We start from the raw sequence: 22,361 nt of genomic DNA, 5'->3' as shown, positions 1-22,361 counted from the left end.
GGGACGGTTTAAAATTATACTGTTACACAAGATGCCTTCAAGACAAAGTAGCCTACAGGGAAATGTCATGATGAATAAGACAAGCACATGGAAAATTGTCATTAGAGCTGTAATTCTGATGTGCTGAGCAGGATGAGTAATATTGGAGCAACATAATAGTAATGAATCACAAGAGTGACTCAGATATTTAATGGCACCACTCAAGAACACATTTATATATATATATATATTCACCTTAACATTCAAGGTATTTTATAGAGTACAGGATATGTATGAAGAGAGGTGTGTACAGTATAGAGGTCGACCGATTAATTGGAATGGCCGATTAATTAGGGCCGATTTCGAGTTTTCATAACAATCGGTAAATCAGTATTTTTGGACACCGATTTGCCTATTTTTTTAAAATATTTTTTATTTTATTTAACTAGGCAAGTCAGTTAAGAACACATTCTTATTTTCCTTGACGGCCTAGGAACGGTGGGTTAACTGCCTTGTTCAGGGGCAGAATGACAGATTCTTACCTTGTCAGCGCAGGGATTCGGGGATTCGTTTTTGCAAACTTCCGGTTACTTGTCCTGCCTTACATTGCACTCCACTAGGAGCCTGCGTGGCAGGCTGACTACCTGTTACGCGAGGTCAGCAAGAAACCAAGGTAAGTTGCTAGCTAGCATTAAAGGCTCGTATTTCTGTGTGTTATGTTATAATTAAGTCTATGATTTGATAGAGCAGTCTGACTGAGTGATGGTAGGCAGCAGCAGGTTCGTAAGCATTCATTCAAACAGCACTTTCATGTGTTTGCCAGCAGCTCTTCGCTGTGCTTCAAGCATTGCGCTGTTTCTGACTTCAAGCCAATCAACTCCCGAGATTAGGCTGGTGTAACCGATGTGAAATGGCTAGCTAATTAGTGGAGTGTGCGCTAATAGCATTTCAATCGGTGACGTCACTCGCTCTGAGACTTGGAGTAGTTGTTCCCTTGCTCTGCATGGGTAGCGATGCTTCGAGGGTGGCTGTTGTCGATGTGTTCCTGGTTCGAGCCCAGGTAGGGGCGAGGAGAGGGACGGAAGCTATACTGTTACACTGGCAATACTAAAGTGCCTATAAGAACATCCAATAGTCAAAGGTATATGAAATACAAATGGTATAGCGAGAAATAGTCCTATAATTGCTAAAATAACTACAACCTAAAACTTCTTACCTGGGAATATTGAAGAATCATGTTAAAAGGAACCAGCAGCTTTCATATGTGCTCATGTTCTGAGCAAGCAACTTAAACGTTAGCTTTTTTACATGGCACATATTGCACTTTTACTTTCTTCTCCAACACTTTGTTTTTGCATTATTTTAACCAAATTGAACATGTTTCATTATTTATTTGAGGCTAAATTGATTTTATTAATGTATTATATTAAGTTAAAATAAGTGTTCATTCAGTATTGTTGTAATTGTCATTATTACAAATAAAAAAAAATTTTAAATGACCGATTAATCGGTATCGGCTTTTTTTTGGTCCTCCAATAATCGGTATCGGCGTTGAAAAATCATAATCAGTCGACCTCTAGTACAGTAGACCTATAGCATTCTGGAGTTGAATAAAAATCCTTCAATGAAAAAGCAACAGTGGCAGGAGCGAGAGTCTGAAAAAAGTTTTAAAGAAAATATCACAAAATAAATAGTTGTTAAGTGACAATTGGAAACATGCAGTCATGTGACTTAAAGCCCCATATAACAAAATAAGGTTTGAACGTTCAGTGGAAACTGTAAACAAACATTCCAGCAAGTGTACAGGGGGTATTAGGGAGTCGTTTGTTTTGTTTCCTAGTAGTTGTAATTTTGCGTTAGTAATAAACACATGAAGCTTAGACATCTACTCTGAGCGTTTCAAAATCAGTGGCATGTGACCATGTTACGTCTGCACTGTATAGGCTTGGTAAGTATGTAAGATGTGTTCATGTTTGTCAAACTATAAGAATGAGAAGATTGCATGGATCATTTGGGAATTGCACTGCAACTTGAGACAAACTCAAAGATATGGTATAGAATTGAGATGATGTGTGAAAAATAAATTGACAGTGCACACAATACATATAAACACACACACTCACACATGCTTGCACACACACACACACACACACACATCACCCCGCCCCCTCTGGCTTCACATAATGCTGATAGGAAAGTGCAGCTTTTTAACAGAAATTGGTTGACAGATGGATACTGTATGTGGGCAGGCAAACAGGCAGACATCATTTAAGCCTTTGTGAGAAGCCATGTCATCATTGCCACATATACAGAGCCTCATAAAGGCCCACTCATGCCTCTCATATGATCTAAACCAGCGATCTGTAAGCTGACCAATTTGGCCAATTGTTTCAATCAAGAGTGGAGCACATTAGCATAGGCATAAGTTCAAATGCATGCACAACCGGAATGTTCATGAAACAATTCTTAATTTAGAAGCCATGTGTACTGTAAATATACAATATTGTACCTTAATGATACTCCACCTAATGCTTCTGACTAGACTTACTCCCATTGGCACCATTAATTGGCTTTTCACAGGTGTCGCAGTGTGATACTATGGCATGCATTCTAGTGCAATGCCATTAACCTATGCAGTCTGGCTCTCATAATTGAACCATTGATGCATTAAATGCTCTCATCAAAGTGGTATTTCCACACAACCAAGAATGCACAATGCCATACAGGCTTCTCCAAGGGTATGCAAAACAAAAAGTGACTTAAAAGCGCTCTGCTGGATGTGCAACTTTATGAGTGAGACCATGAGCAGATACCCGGATGTGGTAACCCTCTCTAACCGGTCACTGCGCCTTTAATCCCCCCACCTCCCCAAAGTCATATGATAACGTGAGCTGTCCAATGGCACAGTGGCAGCATCAGATCCTTGGAGGGTTGTTGGTGACTTGGTCAATCCAGCGCAGGAACCTGCTGACCCGCGTGTACACCCCAGGGAAGGAGGGGTCACCACAGCCATGACCCCAGGAGATGACCCCCGTCAGCACCCAGCGGCCCCCCTCTCCCTGACACACCAGGGGACCACCGCTGTCACCCTGGCAACTGTCCACGCGCCGACGGTCCGACAGGCTGCCCGCACACAGCATGCGACTGGTATAGCGCTCGCCGTATCGCTTCTTACACTTCCAGGAGGGCAGCAGGGGAACCCAGGCCTGCAGCAGGGTACGGGAGTATTCCGAGTCTGAGAAAGAGAGAGCGAGAATGAGAAAGTGAGGGACGAACAGAGGGATAAGAGAGGGAGGCAAAATCCATGGAAATGCTCTCACATAAAATATCAAGCAATGAACAGATCAAATGGCTGATTCCAATATAAAACACAGAAGGAACGGTCTGTAACAGAGAGGCTCATGTTCAGCACCTGTGATGCCCCACCCTGTGATGACACAGGCGGCTGGCCTCTTCCCCCACTTGCTGCCAGGCGCAGGGAGGCAGGCTGAGTTGGTATGAGGGTTAAAGGCCACACAGTTTCCTTCGGTGCCCTTCAGTCTAAGCAGGGCAATGTCATACTCCCAGCCCTGGCTGTGGTACTTCCTGTGAATGATGATGCGCTCCGGGGACAGGCTGCGCTCAAAGTCATCCCTCTCCTCCGTGTGGTAGTCACCCAGTCGCAGCACGTAGCGCGATGGGTCCCCGCCAAACCTAAGAGAGGGAGAGATAGGACGGAAAAAAAGAGGACAGGAAATCAAGGTCTGAGGAAGTTGAAGCCAAGCTGAAAAGAAGCCAGACTGAAAAGAAGCCAAGCTGAAAAGAAGCCAGACTGAAAAGAAGCCAAGCTGAAAAGATCAAGACAGTGACTCAAGAAAGTTTCCCTTATCAGTGGCATGTCAATCTCTTACTAAGAATACTTTATATAATTATTGACATAGACAAGCTCCTTGATAGATCATTTATTGTATGCGTGACACATGTCATTTTTAGAACGTAGTCACTGCCATTCCATCATTGGACACTAGACGTCTCTGTGTCCCACCTCTTGAAGCAGTGTGCAGCAGTCAGGACCCAGCAGGAGTTGATGAGCGTGGCTCCACACAGTGGATGGTTCCCTTTGGACTGGGACTTGAGCCACAGAGATACCTGCCATGGCCAGTCTCCCCTAACACAGCACAACCAGGGGAGGAGAGAGAACATATGTAGAAATAGATCATGGATGACTTAATGTGATCATTTGACTTGTGCAATGTGTTTGCATATACAGTATCTATGCAGTGATACAAAGTAATATAACCCTTTGTATGTGCGTGTGTTTACAGTGTACCTGATTGACTTGTCCCCTCCAATTATCCTCCTCCTGCGGCGCTGTGTGTTTGGCCTCATGCCGCAGGTCTGCGTTATTATGGCGCCATCTCCCACCGGCTCGGGGACGTAGTCACAGATGACCCCTGCATCTTCGCTGTGCTTGCAGTCATGGGCGTCCTCTCCCTCGGCCGGACACTCCCCCAGGGACACCTCAGCCCCCATGCACCTCACATTGTCCAGGTGGATGGGGCCCTTGCCTGCTCCAAAATATGCCATGGAGCGAGCCTTCGACACCCCACTGAGGAAGAGGGAAAAGGGAAAAGTACATTTCAAAATGCCCCCATCTCCTGAATGGCAGTTAAAGTAAGAGTTGATCACTCAGAGACAGGGAAACCCCAGGTGTCTAACCACATACTTGACTTTGAGGTATGAGGTATACCACAGATGAGGGAAAGGATATGATACATTAACAGGGAGAAATATGAGCGAGAGAATCCATATTTACACAAATCCCAACTGCCTGCAGACCACCGCAGCATTGACGTCATTCCAGCCGTCATCACACACGCTCCCCCATTGGCCGTTCAGAAACACCTCCACACGCCCCTCCTTCCGGCTCTCTCCAGCAACCAGTCGCACCAGAGGGCCTGGGACCAGAACAGAGGACCACCATAAACCGCAATGTATGGATTTGAATTTTCTTTGCAATATTCACCAGAGAAGACATTAACAGAGATATGTAGATAGGAACTTTGATTTGATTTCTTATGCGATCTCAGTGGGTACAGTTAGTTGGCCTACCTGCGATGCGTGGCAACCCTGGCACCTCATTGGTCTCTCCCCCCCTCTCACAGCGCACCCCTACGTCCTCGCTGTGGGAGCAATCATGGCGACCCCACTCGGCGTGCCCGCAGGCAAGCAGGGTGGCCTCTGAGCCTTTACACTGCACCTCATCCAGCAGGATCAGCCCGGTGCCCTCTCCGTACAGCCCGTCTGATGTCACCTCTGCACGCCCTCTATTGGACAAAATACGCCATTACTACAGTATCACTACACTATTATGACAATATCACGACACTATTAATACACATACACCTAATTCCCATGTTCAGATTGTATTTGTACATAAAAAGGACTCCTGTAGACCCACCTGAAGCCCAGCTGTCTACACACCACTTGTGCGTGGTGCTCAGTCCAGTTGTCGTCACACACCGTACCCCAGTCCCCAGAGTGGTACACCTCCAGACGACCTTCCCAGGGACTGTCAGACCCCACCAGCCGTACTACACCATCTGCAACACGGTGTGTGTTTGAAACGGTATGTATGTGTTTTGCACACAAATATGTGTAATGTTCTGGGTGTTTACATACACATAGCGTTCCTGTCCTGACTCCTGACCTGTATATGGGTTACAGGACACACCAGCATCCTCCATGTGGTCACAGTTGTGTTGTTGCCAGTTGTTGTGGGGACACTCCTCCAGGGAGAGCTCGTTGCCTGTACACTGCACCCCGTCCAGGAGGATGGGACCAGAGCCCTGGCCAAAGTGAGCCCACGTCCAAGCCTTCGGTACACCCCTGAGTGGACACACACACAGGCATACGCAATGACCATATGACTAACTCACACAAGAAATACAAACACCATATATGGACAACATGTAAACAATATATGGCAACCACTCAAGGGTCATTCAAATGTACACATATAAATGTATTCCCACCAAGTTAACAGGCCTTAAGGGTACTGTACAGAGCACAAAAACATGCACTTGCAGAGAAATACATTTACATGGCACAAAAACATGCACTTACAGAGCAGAGAAACACATTTACATGGCACAAAAACATGCACTTACAGAGCATAGAAACACATTAACAGAGCACAAAAACATGCACTTACAGAGCAGAGAAACACATTTACAGAGCACAAAAACATGCACTTACAGAGCATAGAAACACATTTACAGAGCACAAAAACATGCACTTACAGAGCAGAGAAACACATTAACAGAGCACAAAAACATGCACTTACAGAGCAGAGAAACACATTTACAGAGCACAAAAACATGCACTTACAGAGCAGAGAAACACATTAACAGAGCACAAAAACATGCACTTACAGAGCAGAGAAACACATTAACAGAGCACAAAAACATGCACTTACAGAGCAGAGAAACACATTTACAGAGCACAAAAACATGCACTTACAGAGCAGAGAAACACATTTACAGAGCACAAAAACATGCACTTACAGAGCAGAGAAACACATTTACATGGCACAAAAACATGCACTTACAGAGCATAGAAACACATTAACAGAGCACAAAAACATGCACTTACAGAGCAGAGAAACACATTTACAGAGCACAAAAACACATGCAAAACATGCACAGAGCATAGAAACACATTTACAGAGCACAAAAACATGCACTTACAGAGCAGAGAAACACATTTACAGAGCACAAAAACATGCACTTACAGAGCAGAGAAACACATTAACAGAGCACAAAAACATGCACTTACAGAGCAGAGAAACACATTTACAGAGCACAAAAACATGCACTTAGAGCAGAGAAACACATTTACATGGCACAAAAACATGCACTTACAGAGCAGAGAAACACATTTACATGGCAGAAAAACCCCAGTCCCTGTTTCAACACTCATGCACACCAAATATAGTCAGTATAATTGAGAAATGAATTATTAATGACCCGTGGAATATCTGAAAATTGTCCTGACACGAATCCACTTTGCTTTTTTGTTTATCCACTCTTTGTACACACGCACTGTTGGGGCGAGTGACTCTGAACTTACCATGGCTGGCCTCAAGTCGTACAAGAAAAAATTAAATCTAGAACATTTTGCTATTTGCCTCATGATTCCTGTATGATTTGTTGACTACGAACTTTCTTTTCCCAACTGTGGGACAGACTGTTTGTTCCCACACTCGGGACTCTGACTCTCTATAGGTTACACAGACTTTTGGCCTCCCATCCTATTTTGTATTCATGTTACCTGATGAAATTGCTGTACAATATGATCTTGTTGCCATCTGATGCAGATGTCATAAATCAGCAGTGCAGAGCTCTCCCTGTCCTGTGCCGTGCCTTGATTGTATTACTGTTGATGGTATCTGGAAATGTGCATGTACACCCTGGCCCATCTACAGTTGCTAGCCCCAATTCTGACACTATCTGCTTCACTGATTTCTGCTCTCGTAAAAGCCTGGGTTCTCTGCATGTTAACACTAGACGCTTATTACCTCAAATGGATCAATTGAAAGTGTGGGTTCACAGCTTCAATCCAGATGTGTTGCTCATTACTGAGACGTGGTTAAAGAATAGTGTGCTATCATCCTCCATCAGCACCGGCATATACCCTACCTGCCCTAAAGCGCTCTCTCTCGCTCTCTCTCTCTCTCTCTTTGTCCTGCCAGGTGACCTAAAATGGGACATGCTTAAACTACCTGACCAAGTCCTAAAGCAATGGGACTCCCCAAATCTTTCTCAGATTATTACCAATCCCACAAGGTATGACTCCAAACACCCAGAAAAGGCTACTCTCCTCGATGTCATCCTCACAAATAATCCTGATAGGTATCAGTCTTCTTTTTTCTGTAATGACCTTAGTGATCTTGTGTCTGTAAGGGCTGCTCAGTGAAACGACCTGTCCTGATTTGTCATAGACTCTTGTTAAAAAAAAATGAGCAAGCATTGTCATGAACTGGCCTCTGTAAAATGGTATAGAATCAGCTTGATCGCCTCTGTCGAGGACGCTTGGCCTTTCATTTTTTATATTTTCTGTGGTATTGTTAACAAACACGCCCCCATAAAGATAATGAGAATTAAAAACAGGTTGAGCCTCTGGTTCGACCGTGATCTTGCAGAGTTACTCCACCTCAAGAATTCCATTTGGCGAAAGGCTCGGCACACGCATACTCAGGCTGACTGGCTCTCATTCAGGCAAATGAGAAATAAGGTGATCAGGAAGGCCAAAGTTGGTTACTTTAAGGAGCAGTTCTCTCTCTCTGGGTCTAACCCCAAGATGTTCTGGAAAACGGTTAAAGACCTGAAGAATATACCAGACTGATACCTAATGTTGATGATGTGGATGTTACTGACAAGAAGCACATGGCTGAGCTCTTTAAATCACTGACTGGCTTTGTTGATGTCTATCGTATTATCTCGGGTATGCAATCTGGTTTTCCGCTCAGGTTAAGGATGTGTCACTGCAACCTTAAAGGTCCTCAATGATGTCACCATTGCCCTTTATTCTAAGCGATGTTGTGCTGCTATTTTTATTGACTTAGCCAAAGTTTTTGATACAGTAGACCATTACATTCTTGTGGGCCGTCTAAGGAGTATTGGTGTCTGAGGGTTCTTTGGCCTGGTTTTCTAACTGCCTCTCTGAGTGCAGTGTATAAAGTCAGAAAATCTGCTGTCTCAGCCACTGCCTGTCACCAAGGGAGTACCCCAAGGCTCGATCCTAAGCCCCACGTTCTTCTCAATTTACATCAACAACATAGCTGAGGCAGTAGTAAGCTTTCTCATCCATTTATATGCAGATGATACAGTCTTATACTCAGCTGGCCCCTTACCAGATTGTTAAATGCTCTACAAGGTTTTCTTAGTGTCCAACAAACATTTTCTACCCTTAACTTGGTTCTGAACACCTCCAAAACAAAGGTAATGTGGTACGGTAAGAATGCCCCTCTCCCCACAGGTGTGATTACTACCTCTGAGGGTTTAGAGCTTGGGAGTCTGGCTACACTGTCCTTCTCTCAGTACATATCAAGCTGCAGGCTAAAGTTAAATCAACACTTGGTTTCCTTTAAAGTAATCGCTCCTCTTTCACCCCAGCTGACAAACTAACCCTGATTCAGATGACCATCCTACCCATGCTAGTTAACGGAGACATCATTTATAGATCTGATTTTCTTTACCATTCAGCCGTCCGATTTGCCACTAATGCTCCTTATAGGACACATCACTGCACTCTATACTCCTCTGTAAACTGGTCATCTCTGTATACCTGTTGCAAGACCCACTGGTTAATGCTTATTTATAAAACTCTCTTAGCCTCACTCCCCCCCTATCTGAGATATCTACTGCAGCCCTCATCCTCCACATACACAACCCGTTCTGCTAGTCACATTCTGTTAAAGGTCCCCATTGCACACACATCCCTGGGTCGCTCCTCTTTTCAGTCTGCTGCAGATAGTGACTTGAACGGACGTTTTATCTCAATCTCTTCATTCAAAGACTCAATCATGGACATTCTTACTGACGGTTGTGGCTGCTTTGTGTATTGTTGTCCTTTGTGCTGTTGTCTGTGCCCAATAATGTTTGTACCATGTTTTGTGCTGCTACCATGTTGTGTTGCTACCATGGTGTGTTGTCATGTGTTGCTGCCTTGCAATGTTGTTGTCTTAGGTCTCTCTGGTCATGATGTGTGTTTTGTCCTATATTTATATTATATATATATATTTAAATCCCAGCCCCCATCCCCGCAGGAGGCCTTTTGGTAGGCCATCATTGTAAATAAGAATTTGTTCTCAACCAACTTGCCTAGTTAAATAATGGTTCAATAAAATAAATAAATCAAACGTACTGTAAGCCATTCATTTTGTGTGCGTGACTACATGTGGGTGATCTGCTAAGAGCAACGATGACATCTGAATAATCTGGATCAGCTGGCTCCTCTCCAGCAGAGCAACAACCCAAAACACTGTAGGCCATCAAAAATGCATGCTCTCCGTTCATCTATATTAATATAGTTCACTCAGTGGGAATGTAGCAGTGTAAATAAGGCTATCCAAGCAGGATTGCATCCAGCTTTGTGGAGTGCAGAGAGCCTTGGTTGGTGGGCAACTTCATGCCTGGGAACCCTTGCTACCACTGATAGGGCTTCACCTCTAGTTTTTACCTGCATAGGAACTGAGTCACATTTAGTGGAGGGAATCACATTAATAACCCATAAGCAAGTCAAGCACCATGCTCCTGAGCCATCAGAACCCCAGTGCTGCTCACCCCAGTCCCAGCTGCCGACAGACCACCTCAGCATCAATGTCATCCCACTGGTCATCACAGATGGTGCCCCACCTCCCATCATGGTACACCTCCACACGACCCTCGAAGTCCTCCAGGCCACCTACCAACCTCAAGGGGGCGCCATTGCCTGAAAAAGACAAAGTAGTTACCTGGCAGAACATGTTGGCATCATGTTACAATAGAAACCACCGGTCTTCTAAGTTATCTACTTGTCCACTTATGGTCTCCTTGATGAATGCAAATGTAAATAACCTTGTGCCCAGTGCCATGATAAATAAAGTGATCTGAACCACAGAACTGTTGGAATGCTGTGACCCCTAACCCTGACTCAGTTTGGTTCAAAGCTCCGGCATGTCATTTGAAACTACAGCAAGTATAAGTATGTGCGGGATGCAGGGAGCAGGAAAGGGGGGTGGATCAGTTATGCAATCGGAGTATGTGAGCAGCCCTGGCAGAGAAGTTGAGGAGGTGGGGGGGTTGTTTGGGGTAGGTGGGTTGACAGGGGCTCAGGGCTCTCAGATAGCTCTTTCCCTCAATGTTCCAGACTGAATAATTCACTGCATCACACTAAATATATCACCAGGGCCTGCTCCTCTGGGCACCCCTCTCTCTACCCTCCTAACACACACGCGGAGGCACACAAACAAACACACACACCCCTGTTGTAGTTCATTATGCCCCTTTGGGACGCTATGACACGAGTGCTGTGAGAGCTGGCAGCCTCAGAGAGCTCTAAAAGCTACGTGAATGACTAGGCAGGCAACATCAGCTCCCTCTTGGCCGTGCTGCTCAGAAGAGACTGTTCTTGTTCTAGCCTTGCAGTGTTTGTGTTATGGAGATGAATCTTAACCACGAATCTCAAACTAGCGCAGCAGCTCTGACTGAGGTGGGATAAGGACAGTGAAACTCTTAAGAGAGAGGGTACACAGTCTCTCTCTGTCACGGTCTTACTCAAAAAGGGGAAGTGGCTCTTCACAACTTTAGATAACTCTACTGGTAGGCCTAGTACACATGTAAAGTAAAATGTACTACATTTATACAGTATGTGTAGCACTTGAGAGAAATCTATGCTTTATCCCCATGGATGTTTTGAAATCTCCATCAGCCTCACCTTCAGGTGCAGCACACACCACCCCCGCTTCGTTTCCATGGTTACAGTCGCTGGTGACAAACTTCCGACTCCTGCAATCCAGCAGAGTGTTTTCGTTGCCACGGCAGCCAAGGCGTTCATAGTGGAAGAGTCCAGAGCCGGGCCCGAAGTAGGAGTGCTGGAGGGCCGTGCCGATCTCACTGCAGACAGAAAGACAGGATGGACGGAGAGAGAAAGACCGGTGGACAGTCAGGAGTAGAGGATAGGATTTGACACACACACAAAGCAGTGATACAAGTATGGCAGTAGTTCTCACCCCAGTCCAAGCTGTTTGCAGATCACACTGGCATCGCGGTCGGTCCAGTGTGTGTCACATACCGCCCCCCACTGGCCATTTAGGTATACCTCCAGACGGCCGCTCTGAGGGGAGGACCCACCTACCAACCTGACAGCTCCTGGAGAGGAGAGAAGGCATTAAGATATGGAAAATCATTTGAAATGACAGGTGGGACTTCTCCCTCTCACACCCACCAGAAACAGGTAGACCGACAAAGTGCTACCAAGTCAACCATGAATCCAACAGGTGTGATTATCTCAGGATAATTGTATAGATTATCCTTGGTTTGTGGGTCTTGCAACACTTACCTATTCCAACCTGACAAACACACACCCATTCACACACATACCCTAAGTCAAATCGCCTACAAACCCTGAGAAAGGTTAACAGTTTCAAAGAGAGAACTTGGGAGAGTTAAAAAGAGGCAGACAGATAATGACAGCAAACACAGATATTTCAACACGGGGATATCTACATACAAGCAAGGTGCTGACAGACCAGTACAAAGACAGACGGTTGGCTAATGGACATGCAGGGTAAAGGCTGACACATGCTTCCCAGTCTAAACAGTTTGAGCATATATTATGAAACTGTTTCTGACGTTTTGGTGTTTGGTAGGGTTTTTCTTCAGGCCATTCGTGCACACAACATTTTTTTGTTCTTGAGGCAAGTCGAAGTTCGGTAGCCGAAGTCTACGCCCCTTCATCTGTGATTGGTCAACAGTAGGGGTGGGAACTATGGATGGGATTCTTCAATGAAGTGTTTGCTGTCATTCAACGAGGGGGAGCACAGCAGCAGCAAGGCCCTACTGTCTGCAGTGCACTAGCTTTCATGCACATTTTTTCACTTGAGAAGTACTGCACCAAACATCTTAGCAAGATTTAAAATTGCAAGACGAAGCAAAAAAAAGTCTAAACTAATTAGAGATTTCTTGATTTCAAGCATTTTTCTTGTTTTCTAACAAAGGTCTTTAGGGAGTATGCGAGCACAGACATTCACTTGACCGAGTTCTGCTAGGAGCAAACCGAACCGATGGACAGTATGTGGATGCCTTTACACTACTAAAGGGGGGTGGGAGTCACAGAGAGAACAATATCAGCTGCCTAATGGATAGGTGGGAAACACAGTGGGAGGAGCCAACTGACAGACATACAGAAAAATAATGGGGCGCCAACAGATTGAGAGACACAAGCAGACAGGCACATACAGTGCATTCGGGAGGAATTCAGACTCCTTCACTTTTTCCGCATTTTGTAACGTTACAGCCTTATTCTAACATCGATTAAATAGTTTTTTCCCCTCATCAACCTACTCTGAAAACACCATAATGACGAAGCAAAAACAGGTTAAAAAATTATTTTAAAACTGAAAAATCACATTTACATAAGTATTCAGACCCTTTACTCAGTACTTTGTTGAAGGACCTTTGGCACCTATTACAGTATTGCTGTACAGCTATTTTCAGATCTCTCCAGAGATGTTCGATCAGATTTAAGTCCGGGATCTGGCTGGGCCACTCAAGGACATTCAGAGACTTGTCCCGAAGCCATTCCTGCATTGTCTTGGCTGTGTGCTTAGGGTCGTTGTCCTGTTGGAAGGTGAATCTTTACGGTCCTGAGCACTCTGGAGCAGGTTTTCATCAATGATCTCTCTGTACTTTGCTCCGTTTATCATTCACTTGATCCTGACTAGTCTCCCGGTCCCTGCTGCTGAAAAACATTCCCACAGCATAAGGCTACCACCATGCTTTACCGTAGGGATGGTATTGGCCAGGTGATGAGCGGTGCATGGTTTCCTCCAGACGTGACGCCTGTCATTTAGGCCAAAGAGTTCAATATTGGTTTCTTCAGATTAGAGAATCTTGTTTTTCATGGTCTGAGAGTTCTTTAGGTGCATTTTGGCAAACTCCAAGTGGGCTTTCATGTGCCTTTTTAGTGAGGAGTGTCTTCCGTCTGGCCACTCTACCATAAAGGCCCGATTGGTGGAATGTTGCAGAGATGGTTCCCACATCTCCACAGAGGAACTCTGGAGCTCTGTCAGAGTGACCATCGGTTTCTTGGTCACCTCGCTGACCAAGGCCCTTCTCCCCCCAATTGCCCGGGCGTTTGGCCCGTTTGAGAATTTAAGAATGATGGAGGTCACTGTGTTTTTGGGGACTTTCAATCCTGCACAAATGTTTTTCTACCCTACCCCAGATCTGAGCTTCTCGGAGCACTACAGACATTTCCTTCGGCCTCATGGCTTGGTTTTTGCTCTGACATTCACTGTCAACTGTGTGACCTTATATAGACAGGTGTGTGTGCCTTTCCAAATCATGTCCAATCAATTGAATTTACCAAAGGTGGACTCCAACCAAGTTGTAGAGAAATCAAGGATGATTAATGGAAACAGGATGCACCTGAGTTCAATTTCAAGTCTCATAGCAAAGGGTCTGAATACTTATGCAAAAAAAGGTATCTGTTTTGACTTTTAATACATTTGAAAACATTTATAAACCCTGTTTTCGCTTTGTCATTATATGTAGATTGATAAGGAAATGTTTTTACTTAATCCATTTTAAAATAAGGCTGTAACGTAACAGAAATGTGGAAAAAGTGAAGGGGTCCGAATACTTTCCAAATGTACTGTAGGTTCCCTAGATAGTCAGAGGCATAGATATCCTGCCAGAGCAACATGATCACCCCAAAACCACAGCAAAGATACAAAGATACCTCGCAATTATTTGTTGGTCACTTTGGAATTCATACACCACTATAAATCATCTGGTTCCCGGTAGTTACCCAGCAGTATTGATTCCCTTGAAGTAAGTATCAGTCGGTAAATTCTCACCCTGGTGGCAGTCGCAATAGGCCCAGCCGATGGCTCCAGAGCTCTGGCGGAAGAAGCACCAGGGGTTGGACTCGCGGTCAGGGTTACGGCAGTAGCTGTGGTCGCCCAGCCCCCGGCCTGGGTACTGCAGGACGTAGTCTGGGAACTCCGTCCACTTCAGGCAGGGCGAACCAGAGTCAGTCTGAGACACAGAGCCATTGTAGTAGCCCAGCTCAGTGAAGCCTTCTGAACAGGACAGAGGAGCTAGGGGGAGACACATTCAGATACAAGGGGTTAATCAAACGATGGTCTTCTGTTGAAGCTTAGTTAATACAGTATAGCGATACACATTTTTGTGAGACGAAGTGATGGGGGGGGGTTAAAGCAGAGTTTTATAATTAAGTCACATTAAGCCAAGCAGGCGTTCAAACATTCTCCTCTCCTTTGTCTCTCTCTCTTTCGGTTCCACCTCCCCCTCTCTCTCCATCCTCAGAGGTAAAGGAGTGAGCCACCTGGCTGGTCAGACTGACAGCGTATTGCTGCAGTGCAGGGGCCAGAGTATTTGTGTAGGTCTGCTTTGCTGAGTCACAGAGCGTGGCGGGCTACCTTCTCAGACAACCTGAAAACCTGTGCCCTTACTGCAGCCGTCTGTGTGTGTGTGTGTGTGTGTGTGTGTGTGTGTGTGTGTGTGTGTGTGTGTGTGTGTGTGTGTGTGTGTGTGTGTGTGTGTGTGGGGTGGGTGTGTGGGTGTGTGGGTGTGTGTGTGTGTGTGTGTGTGTGTGTGTGTGTGTGTGTGTGTGTGTGTGTGTGTGTGGGTGCCTTAAAATTTTTTTGTCCTTAAAATGCACCCCAGGCACAGGTCTTAAAATTATTTTAAAAATTCAAATCCTCACAATTATTTTCTCAATGCTGTCAAAAGCATAGTTTGATGATAGATATACAACTTTGGGGTAGACAACTATTCCTCAAGAGGGATGGATGCTCGTGTCCAGAATCAAGTGCATACGCCATTAGTTCCTACAGGGCGTACTGATAAACTGAAACTCACTGCAATGCAATTCTCTGAGTAATCCAGGGCTTTTTAATTACAGATGCATTTAACTGGGTCTGCGAGTGCTGCATCTCTATTCTCTAATTGGCTTTGAGAAAACGTGAGATGGGATTGTTACGGAAAAACCTGAGCTCAGCCTTACGTTCTAAACTATGCAAGTTAAAGAACCACTGGGACCACTTGTAAAGATGACCCATCACATTGAATAGGAGTGGGCCATTAAACACAAACACACATCTGGTCCACAGATTGAGTTTTAAAAACAGGGGGAAGGGTCTGTGGTTTAATGCAGAGGCAGACATTTAATGGCAACCAGAGCCAGAGGCAGCCCTGAACTTGATCCATAAGTATCACATGTATTTCCAAGGGATCAAAGTCTGGTAATACATCATGCAAAGAATGGAGACAGTTGCTTGGGAATGTCAGTTAAATTCAAATCCAGAACCAACTATAACTAACTGAATTATCAGTCCCTTTTCAATGGGATATGTATGCGCTTATCTGCCTAGCAGTCAGTCTTCAGTAGAAGTAAGATCATCTTTAGCTTTAGGCCCATGCTTCCTGTGATGTGTAACTGATGTGGCAGTACCTCAGCCATATCAGTGTGTGCGTACTGTATAGGATATGAAGGGGAGACGTGCTAACATCCCTCTAGATCCAAGTGTTAAATCCCGAGGAGATTGGAGGGAAGTGGAAATGGGAACTGGGGTCCAGCCAGGAAAGGAAGATATCCTCTTCACGCACCTAAACTCCTCGTCGTGAACGCTCTAAACCAGTGGATTAAGGACCGCAAGTCCTTTGAGGTGTCGCTGGGTAAACATTCACAGCTGTGAGCGATCGCTCGCAAATCTACACCCGCCCAGCGAGTGGCCTAACCCCTGTCTGTGTTTGTTTGAGGGACTGCTGGTCCACATTCGCACAGGCTTAGTCACTTAAGACTGGAGAGGGTGTCTGACTGATGCCTGCGAGAAAAGACATCTTGAAGGAGCAATACTCTGCTCAATTCCAGATTGACACCTTGTCCCAAAGCCTGGTCACTTCATGTAGATCTTAAAGGATTGGATAGGTGTGAGCAATATGGTAATAGCTCTAGCAAGGTAAAAGTAATAAATCCATCTTGCTCTTTGATAGATTAGGTGGATTTGTTTAGAATTTTCCTTACACCTATCTAATCCTTTCAGATCGCATAATCGGAGGAGATACATATTTGATAGAGTTCACACAGTAAGAGGGTGTGCCAGAGACAGAAATGTTATGGATAGCGTTATTACGAAAGGTTACCCGGAACATCACCAGCACATGAAAGCAGATGTGCTGTATCGAATGTGTATATGCATGGATAATCTGTTTCCATGCAGAGGATGAGATAGGGAGTGAGTATATAAATGCATGTATTGAGAGCAAGAAACTCAGCATGCACGTTGGTGTCATAAATCTGTCACACTGTCCATCCCAGTTTAACTAAGCTCTAAAGTATCTTAACATAGCTTGCATTCTATCCCGGATGGGTGTCTATAGTTGAGCCACAAACGGAAACAACCATCTTTAAGACCCAGACTTTTTGAGACCCCATAACATAACTTCACCAAAGACAAGGACCAGACATACAGCATCTGGTTGTTGGAGAGTGAGAGTCGATCAGAGATGATGTCAGGGCTCTTAAATCAGGGACACTCTCATTTCCATAAATGAAAGCCTAAAAATGAGACAAATTTGGGGGTGGGAGAGGGGAGCTGGTTATGTGTCTTTTGGCTGTGGATAAAGAGAGCGACACTCCCAGCAGACCGCCTCCATTGTTAAACAGAAAGAGAGAGAGACAGAAAGAGAGAGCGCGAGAGAGAAATAACAAAAGAGAGACTGATGAGGGAGTTGAGCGTTGCCTGAAATATCAACCCAACCTTCAGAGGCTCAATTATAATCACCATCTGATTATCAGCAGCGCTAGTGACATCAAATTACTCTTATAATAGCGTATTTAGCAGAGGAGGGAGGCTTTTTTGATAGAGGGCTTTTTCAAGCTTTTGTTCTGAAATTGTGACATTTTGCTGAATCAACACCTTGCCATCTCACATCCACACCATCCCACTAGGTCCCTAGGAGGGGTGCGTCACTTGAGTGGGTTGAGTCACTGACGTGATCTTCCTGTCTGGGTTGGTGCCCCCCTTGGGTTGTGCCGTGGCGGAGATATTTGTGGGCTATACTCCTTGTTTTAGGATTGTCTCAGGATTGCCTTGTCTCAGGTTGGTAAGTTGGTGGTTGAAGATATCCCTCTAGTGGTGTGGGGGCTGTGTTTTGGCAAAGTGGGTGGGGTTATATCCTTCCTGTTTGGCCCTGTCCGGTGGTATCATCAGATGGAGCCACAGTGTCTCCTGACCCCTCCTGTCTCAGCCTCCAGTATTTATGCTGCAGTAGTTTATGTGTCGTGGGGCTAGGATCAGTGTTATATCTGGAGTACTTCTCCTGTCTTATCCGGTGTCCTGTGTGAATTTAAGTATGCTCTCTCTAATTCTCTCTTTCTCTCAGAGGACCTGATCCCTAGGATCATGCCTCAGGACTACCTGGCATGATGACTCCTTGCTGTCCCCAGTCCACCTGGCCGTGCTGCTGCTCCAGTTTCAACTGTTCTGCCTGTGGCTATGGAATCCTGACCTGTTCACCGGACGTGCTACCTGTCCCAGACCTGCTGTTTTCAACTCTCTAGAGACAGCAGGAGTGGTAGAGTTACTCTTAATGATCGGCTATGAAAAGCCAACTGACATTTACTCCTGAGGTGCTGACCTGTTGCACCCTCGACAACCACTGTGATTATTATTATTTGACCATGCCGGTCATTTATAAACATTTGAACATCTTGGCCATGTACTGTTATAATCTGCACCCGGCACAGACTGAAGAGGACTGGCCACCCCTCATAGCCTGGTTCATCTCTAGGTTTCTTCCTAGGTTTTGGCCTTTCTATGGAGTTTTTCCTAGCCACCGTGCTTCTACACCTGCATTGTTTGCTGTTTGGGGTTTTAGGCTGGGTTTCTGTGCAGCACTTTGAGATATCAGCTGAGGTACGAAGGGAAAAATAAATTTGATTTGATTTGTTCATTTAGGCCAGGGATGAACAACCCCAGTCTTCTGTGGCCGGACTGGTGTCACACTTTTTCTCCATCCCTAGCAAACACAGCTGATTAAATGAATTGCATTCTAAACTGAAGATCATGATTAGTTGATTATTGGAGTCCGCTATGTTAGCTGGAACAAAAGTGTGACAGCAGTCTGGCCCCCGTGGACTGGAGTTGCCCATCCCTGATTTAGGCTATTCAATTAGTGCTGCTGAGTCATTCATCCATGTCCTTGGATGACTTGGCAGAATCACAATGATGGATGGATGAAATCAAGACCTATTAGAAATAAGAGGAAGAGGAAAAGAGGTGTCTACCTGCACTCTGCATAGTATTTAGGTAGCCATCTTGAGAGATGACCTGCAAAAAAAAAGACAACAGAATATGAAACTGCAGGCTTATTTAATTTAGACCAAGTTTTCCACATTAGGTTATGGAAGCCTGTTCATAAGTAGTCCCTTATATCCCATAAGTAGCCTGTTGGATTGTTTGCAGCCTTCATACAGAACAACGTTTTCTCTCTCTAGTATTATATTGTAGCCTACTTGTAGAAATATGGTTTTACTCAACCTATCTATGCTATTCTGTAGATCTGTGAAAATCATTGTTACACTGTGTTAACCATGTTTATCCCTCTTCTCTTCTGCTATCTGTTTTCAATTACTTTCTATTTTACCATTGAGGCCGGGAGCAGGTGGCATCGCTTAGAATGGCTATGCAGAAAGCAATTAAATTATTGAAGGGTTAAGTTAAAGGGTTCTACTTTGTGGCACCACTAAAATCAATACTGTCATGCATGGGAAACAGCTGCACGCTGGAATCAGTTGAACTCTAATAATTGCATCTGTCAATCTAATGGAGACAGGGGCAGCTGGAGTTCTCCATAGAAGGATTCTTTGGGGAAAAGGACAGGAGTAGTTCCTTAGCCCATTTAAAAATGAATTCACCATTTTCAATGGGTAACACTTTATAATAACATGAATGAGAATTAATAAACTATTTATAAATAGTAGTTTATACACATTATTCCTAAATTCGTATTTCATTATTTGTAAACATGCATAAGCATTTCATAAACATTACACTTCATAAGCATTTATAGCATTTAACATTGAAAGTTATAAAGTGCAAGCAAGTAACCTACAACCGTTGCCTTTACTCTTTTTTGTGCTTTTGTTGTCACTCTAAAATGATGTAGCCTACAGCCTCGAACCATGTTTTACAAAAATGTTGCTCTCAAGGAATGTCATTGGCTATATGAATCAATTGCTATTTGCAAGGAAGTTTGAACATATCATTGAATGCATTTGCCCCATTGTTTTTATATTTTTCATGGTGGTTCAGTATTGCACACATCAGTGTGCATGGCTTTAACTACTGTAAAACGCATGATGAGATAACTCTGACGCACGACCTCCGCAAGGAATGGCGCGGTTTGACAAAACTATTTCTCGCCATCTAATGAAATCGCTGGCGGAGAATAAAAATAATTGGGTCCAATTCAACCGAATTTATACTAGAGTATCGTTGTATTAACTAGCTGATTGGGCGCGCTTACTGTGCATGCTAATTTAGGACACACGGTCAGCCTTCAGAAATGCATTTAGGAAAGCTCAGCATTTATCTTAAATGTTTTACAAAGTGATACTGTATTTACAGTATCTTAGGATGAGTTACCTTATGACCACAGCAAGCCACGTTTGATTGCTGAAGATAGGGTGATAGTCTGTCCCAATTATTTCCTTCGCCGGCAATAAAACAAACTGATAAGGGTAGGCTATTGATCGTTCTTACGTTTTCTTGGGAGCAAAGTCCTTAGTGAAATGAAAATGTAGCCTACATAGGGCACTATAAAATAATTGGAAGAAAAATAAAAGCGAAAGCTCAGTAATTATGCACTACAGCAGTAGAGCAGACCTAATATGATACATTCAAGTGAATATGTGTGGCCCAATTTGGATGGTTTTAACCTCAGAATTCGGGTTTACTGGCACACGAGAAGGTGCCACGCACAGCATACCTTTTGCAATTACACAGGTTTTATGTTACATAGCCTATAGGCTACGCAAAGTATATAGCCAATAGACTACGCGAAGTCTATAGCCTACCTATATATTCCCAATGAATGTAAATCGTAAGGAATTTGGTTATGGTCACCTGTTTACCTTTCTGTTGTCAATACATATCCCCTCGCAAACAGAAAACGCACAGTGACGATGAAAGACACACATACCTCTCCAGAAACTGAAACCAGAAAACACCATGCAAATGACAGAGAGAAGATTCCTTTTAAAGCGTCCTTGTCCATCATCCTGTTATATGTGTCATTGCCCGCACCGTGAGCAGATTTCACCCATATCCAAAACAAACAGCCAGCCTCCGAGTGCAAGCGACACTGACCAGAGAGAGCCCGCTACTGAGCGTCCAAAGTTAGGTGGGGGACAATGAGACGATGTGCTTGTTTTTTCTGTCTGGAAAAATATTTTTTAAATAATCCAAACTCCTATGTGACATTACACACCCTGAGGTACCAGCTGTGCTCCAAGCTTCGACTATAAATGACGAACCTCCTAGTGAGGAAGTGTCACTGAAAGGAGACACCGGTAAGAGAAACACGCTGTCGCCTCTCGCCTTCTGCGCAGCCCACATATGCCGATATGTCGACAATAAACAACACAGCAAGCTCAACGCGGTTTAGTTGTAGGACTATTGCACTTGCGTAAAGGGGCGTTACTGCGCTCAGATGATAGGTAGGTGAGTGAGGGTTTCATGTTTTATTAATGAATATTTGATTGAGCTGAGTAGGCCCCTAACTTAATATTGCTGTTGGATATTAAATCAAGAATATGCCTGAATTTAATGACACATGTTCCACCTGGATTTGATGTAGACGGTCATTTCAACCAGTCACCAAAACGCAAAAAAACATAAAATTACTAATCTCCAAATTATGCTTTCCTAGCATGGAAAGTTAAACTCGAAGATCAATTAAATGTATATTGCCTTGCAGTAACGAGACCTAAACACATTCTATAACATAGATCATGACACTGTGGCACTCTCATTTAGGCAAGGGTATTGTAACGACAGATTTCCTCCTCTTCGTCTGAAGAGGAGGTGTAGCAGGGATCGGACCAAAACGCAGCGTGGTAAGTGTCCATATTGTTTATTATAAAACATAAACTGAACACTAAGAACTACAAAACAATAAATGTGAACATGAACGAAAACCAAACCGAAACAGTCCCGTGTGGCACAAACACTGACACAGAAAACAAACACCCACAACCCAACAATGAAACCCAGGCTACCTAAGTATGATTCTCAATCAGAGACAACTAACGACACTCTCTGATTGAGAACCATACTAGGCCGAAACAGAAACCTAAACATAGAAACACAAAACATTAGACTGCCCACCCAACTCACGCCCTGACCATACTAAATAAAGACAAAACAAAGGAAAATAAAGGTCAGAACGTGACAGGTATTGTGCCATACTTGGCTAATGGAGATCTCCAGATATGTAATTGGCAATAGGCTAGTACTAGTCATTCTCCCACTAAATTGGTTCCAGGAGTAGAGTAAGCTAGGCTACTGCTCACAAACCTGAGGCAGCAGTGGAAACATTTTATGAGAC

At 44.3% G+C, this 22,361-nt stretch overlaps 1 protein-coding gene across 1 annotated transcript; it reads right to left on the bottom strand.

Moving 5' to 3' along the window:
* Window positions 1–1,628: 1,628 nt before the first annotated feature.
* On the bottom strand, window positions 1,629–21,372 carry LOC124037216 (neurotrypsin-like). The gene is made up of 14 exons (XM_046351883.1): window positions 20,955–21,372; window positions 19,039–19,081; window positions 14,582–14,824; window positions 11,732–11,870; window positions 11,437–11,615; window positions 10,305–10,452; window positions 5,669–5,847; window positions 5,420–5,561; window positions 5,071–5,285; window positions 4,775–4,916; window positions 4,289–4,567; window positions 4,004–4,126; window positions 3,392–3,672; window positions 1,629–3,214 (listed from the first exon to the last, which is right to left on the bottom strand). Exons 1-14 carry the CDS (start codon window positions 21,030–21,032, stop codon window positions 2,895–2,897), a joined length of 2,511 nt encoding a protein of 836 aa, XP_046207839.1. The 5' UTR covers window positions 21,033–21,372; the 3' UTR covers window positions 1,629–2,894.
* Between the last annotated feature and the right edge of the window lie 989 nt (window positions 21,373–22,361).

This window comes from Oncorhynchus gorbuscha, linkage group LG06, assembly GCF_021184085.1.
Source record: "Oncorhynchus gorbuscha isolate QuinsamMale2020 ecotype Even-year linkage group LG06, OgorEven_v1.0, whole genome shotgun sequence".
NCBI classification, from domain to species: domain Eukaryota; kingdom Metazoa; phylum Chordata; class Actinopteri; order Salmoniformes; family Salmonidae; genus Oncorhynchus; species Oncorhynchus gorbuscha.
This window is presented reverse-complemented; position numbering and strand designations above follow the sequence as displayed.

Coding starts and splice junctions, on each gene's coding strand:
- LOC124037216 (XM_046351883.1), bottom strand. CDS start 21,032: ATGATGGACAAGGACGCTTTAAAAGGAATCTTCTCTCTGTCATTTGCA. Junction 14,825..19,038: donor AAATACTATGCAGAGTGCAG/GTAGACACCTCT, acceptor GTCTCCCCCTAG/CTCCTCTGTCCTGTTCAGAA. Junction 4,127..4,288: donor GGAGGGGACAAGTCAATCAG/GTACACTGTAAA, acceptor GTGCTGTGTTAG/GGGAGACTGGCCATGGCAGG.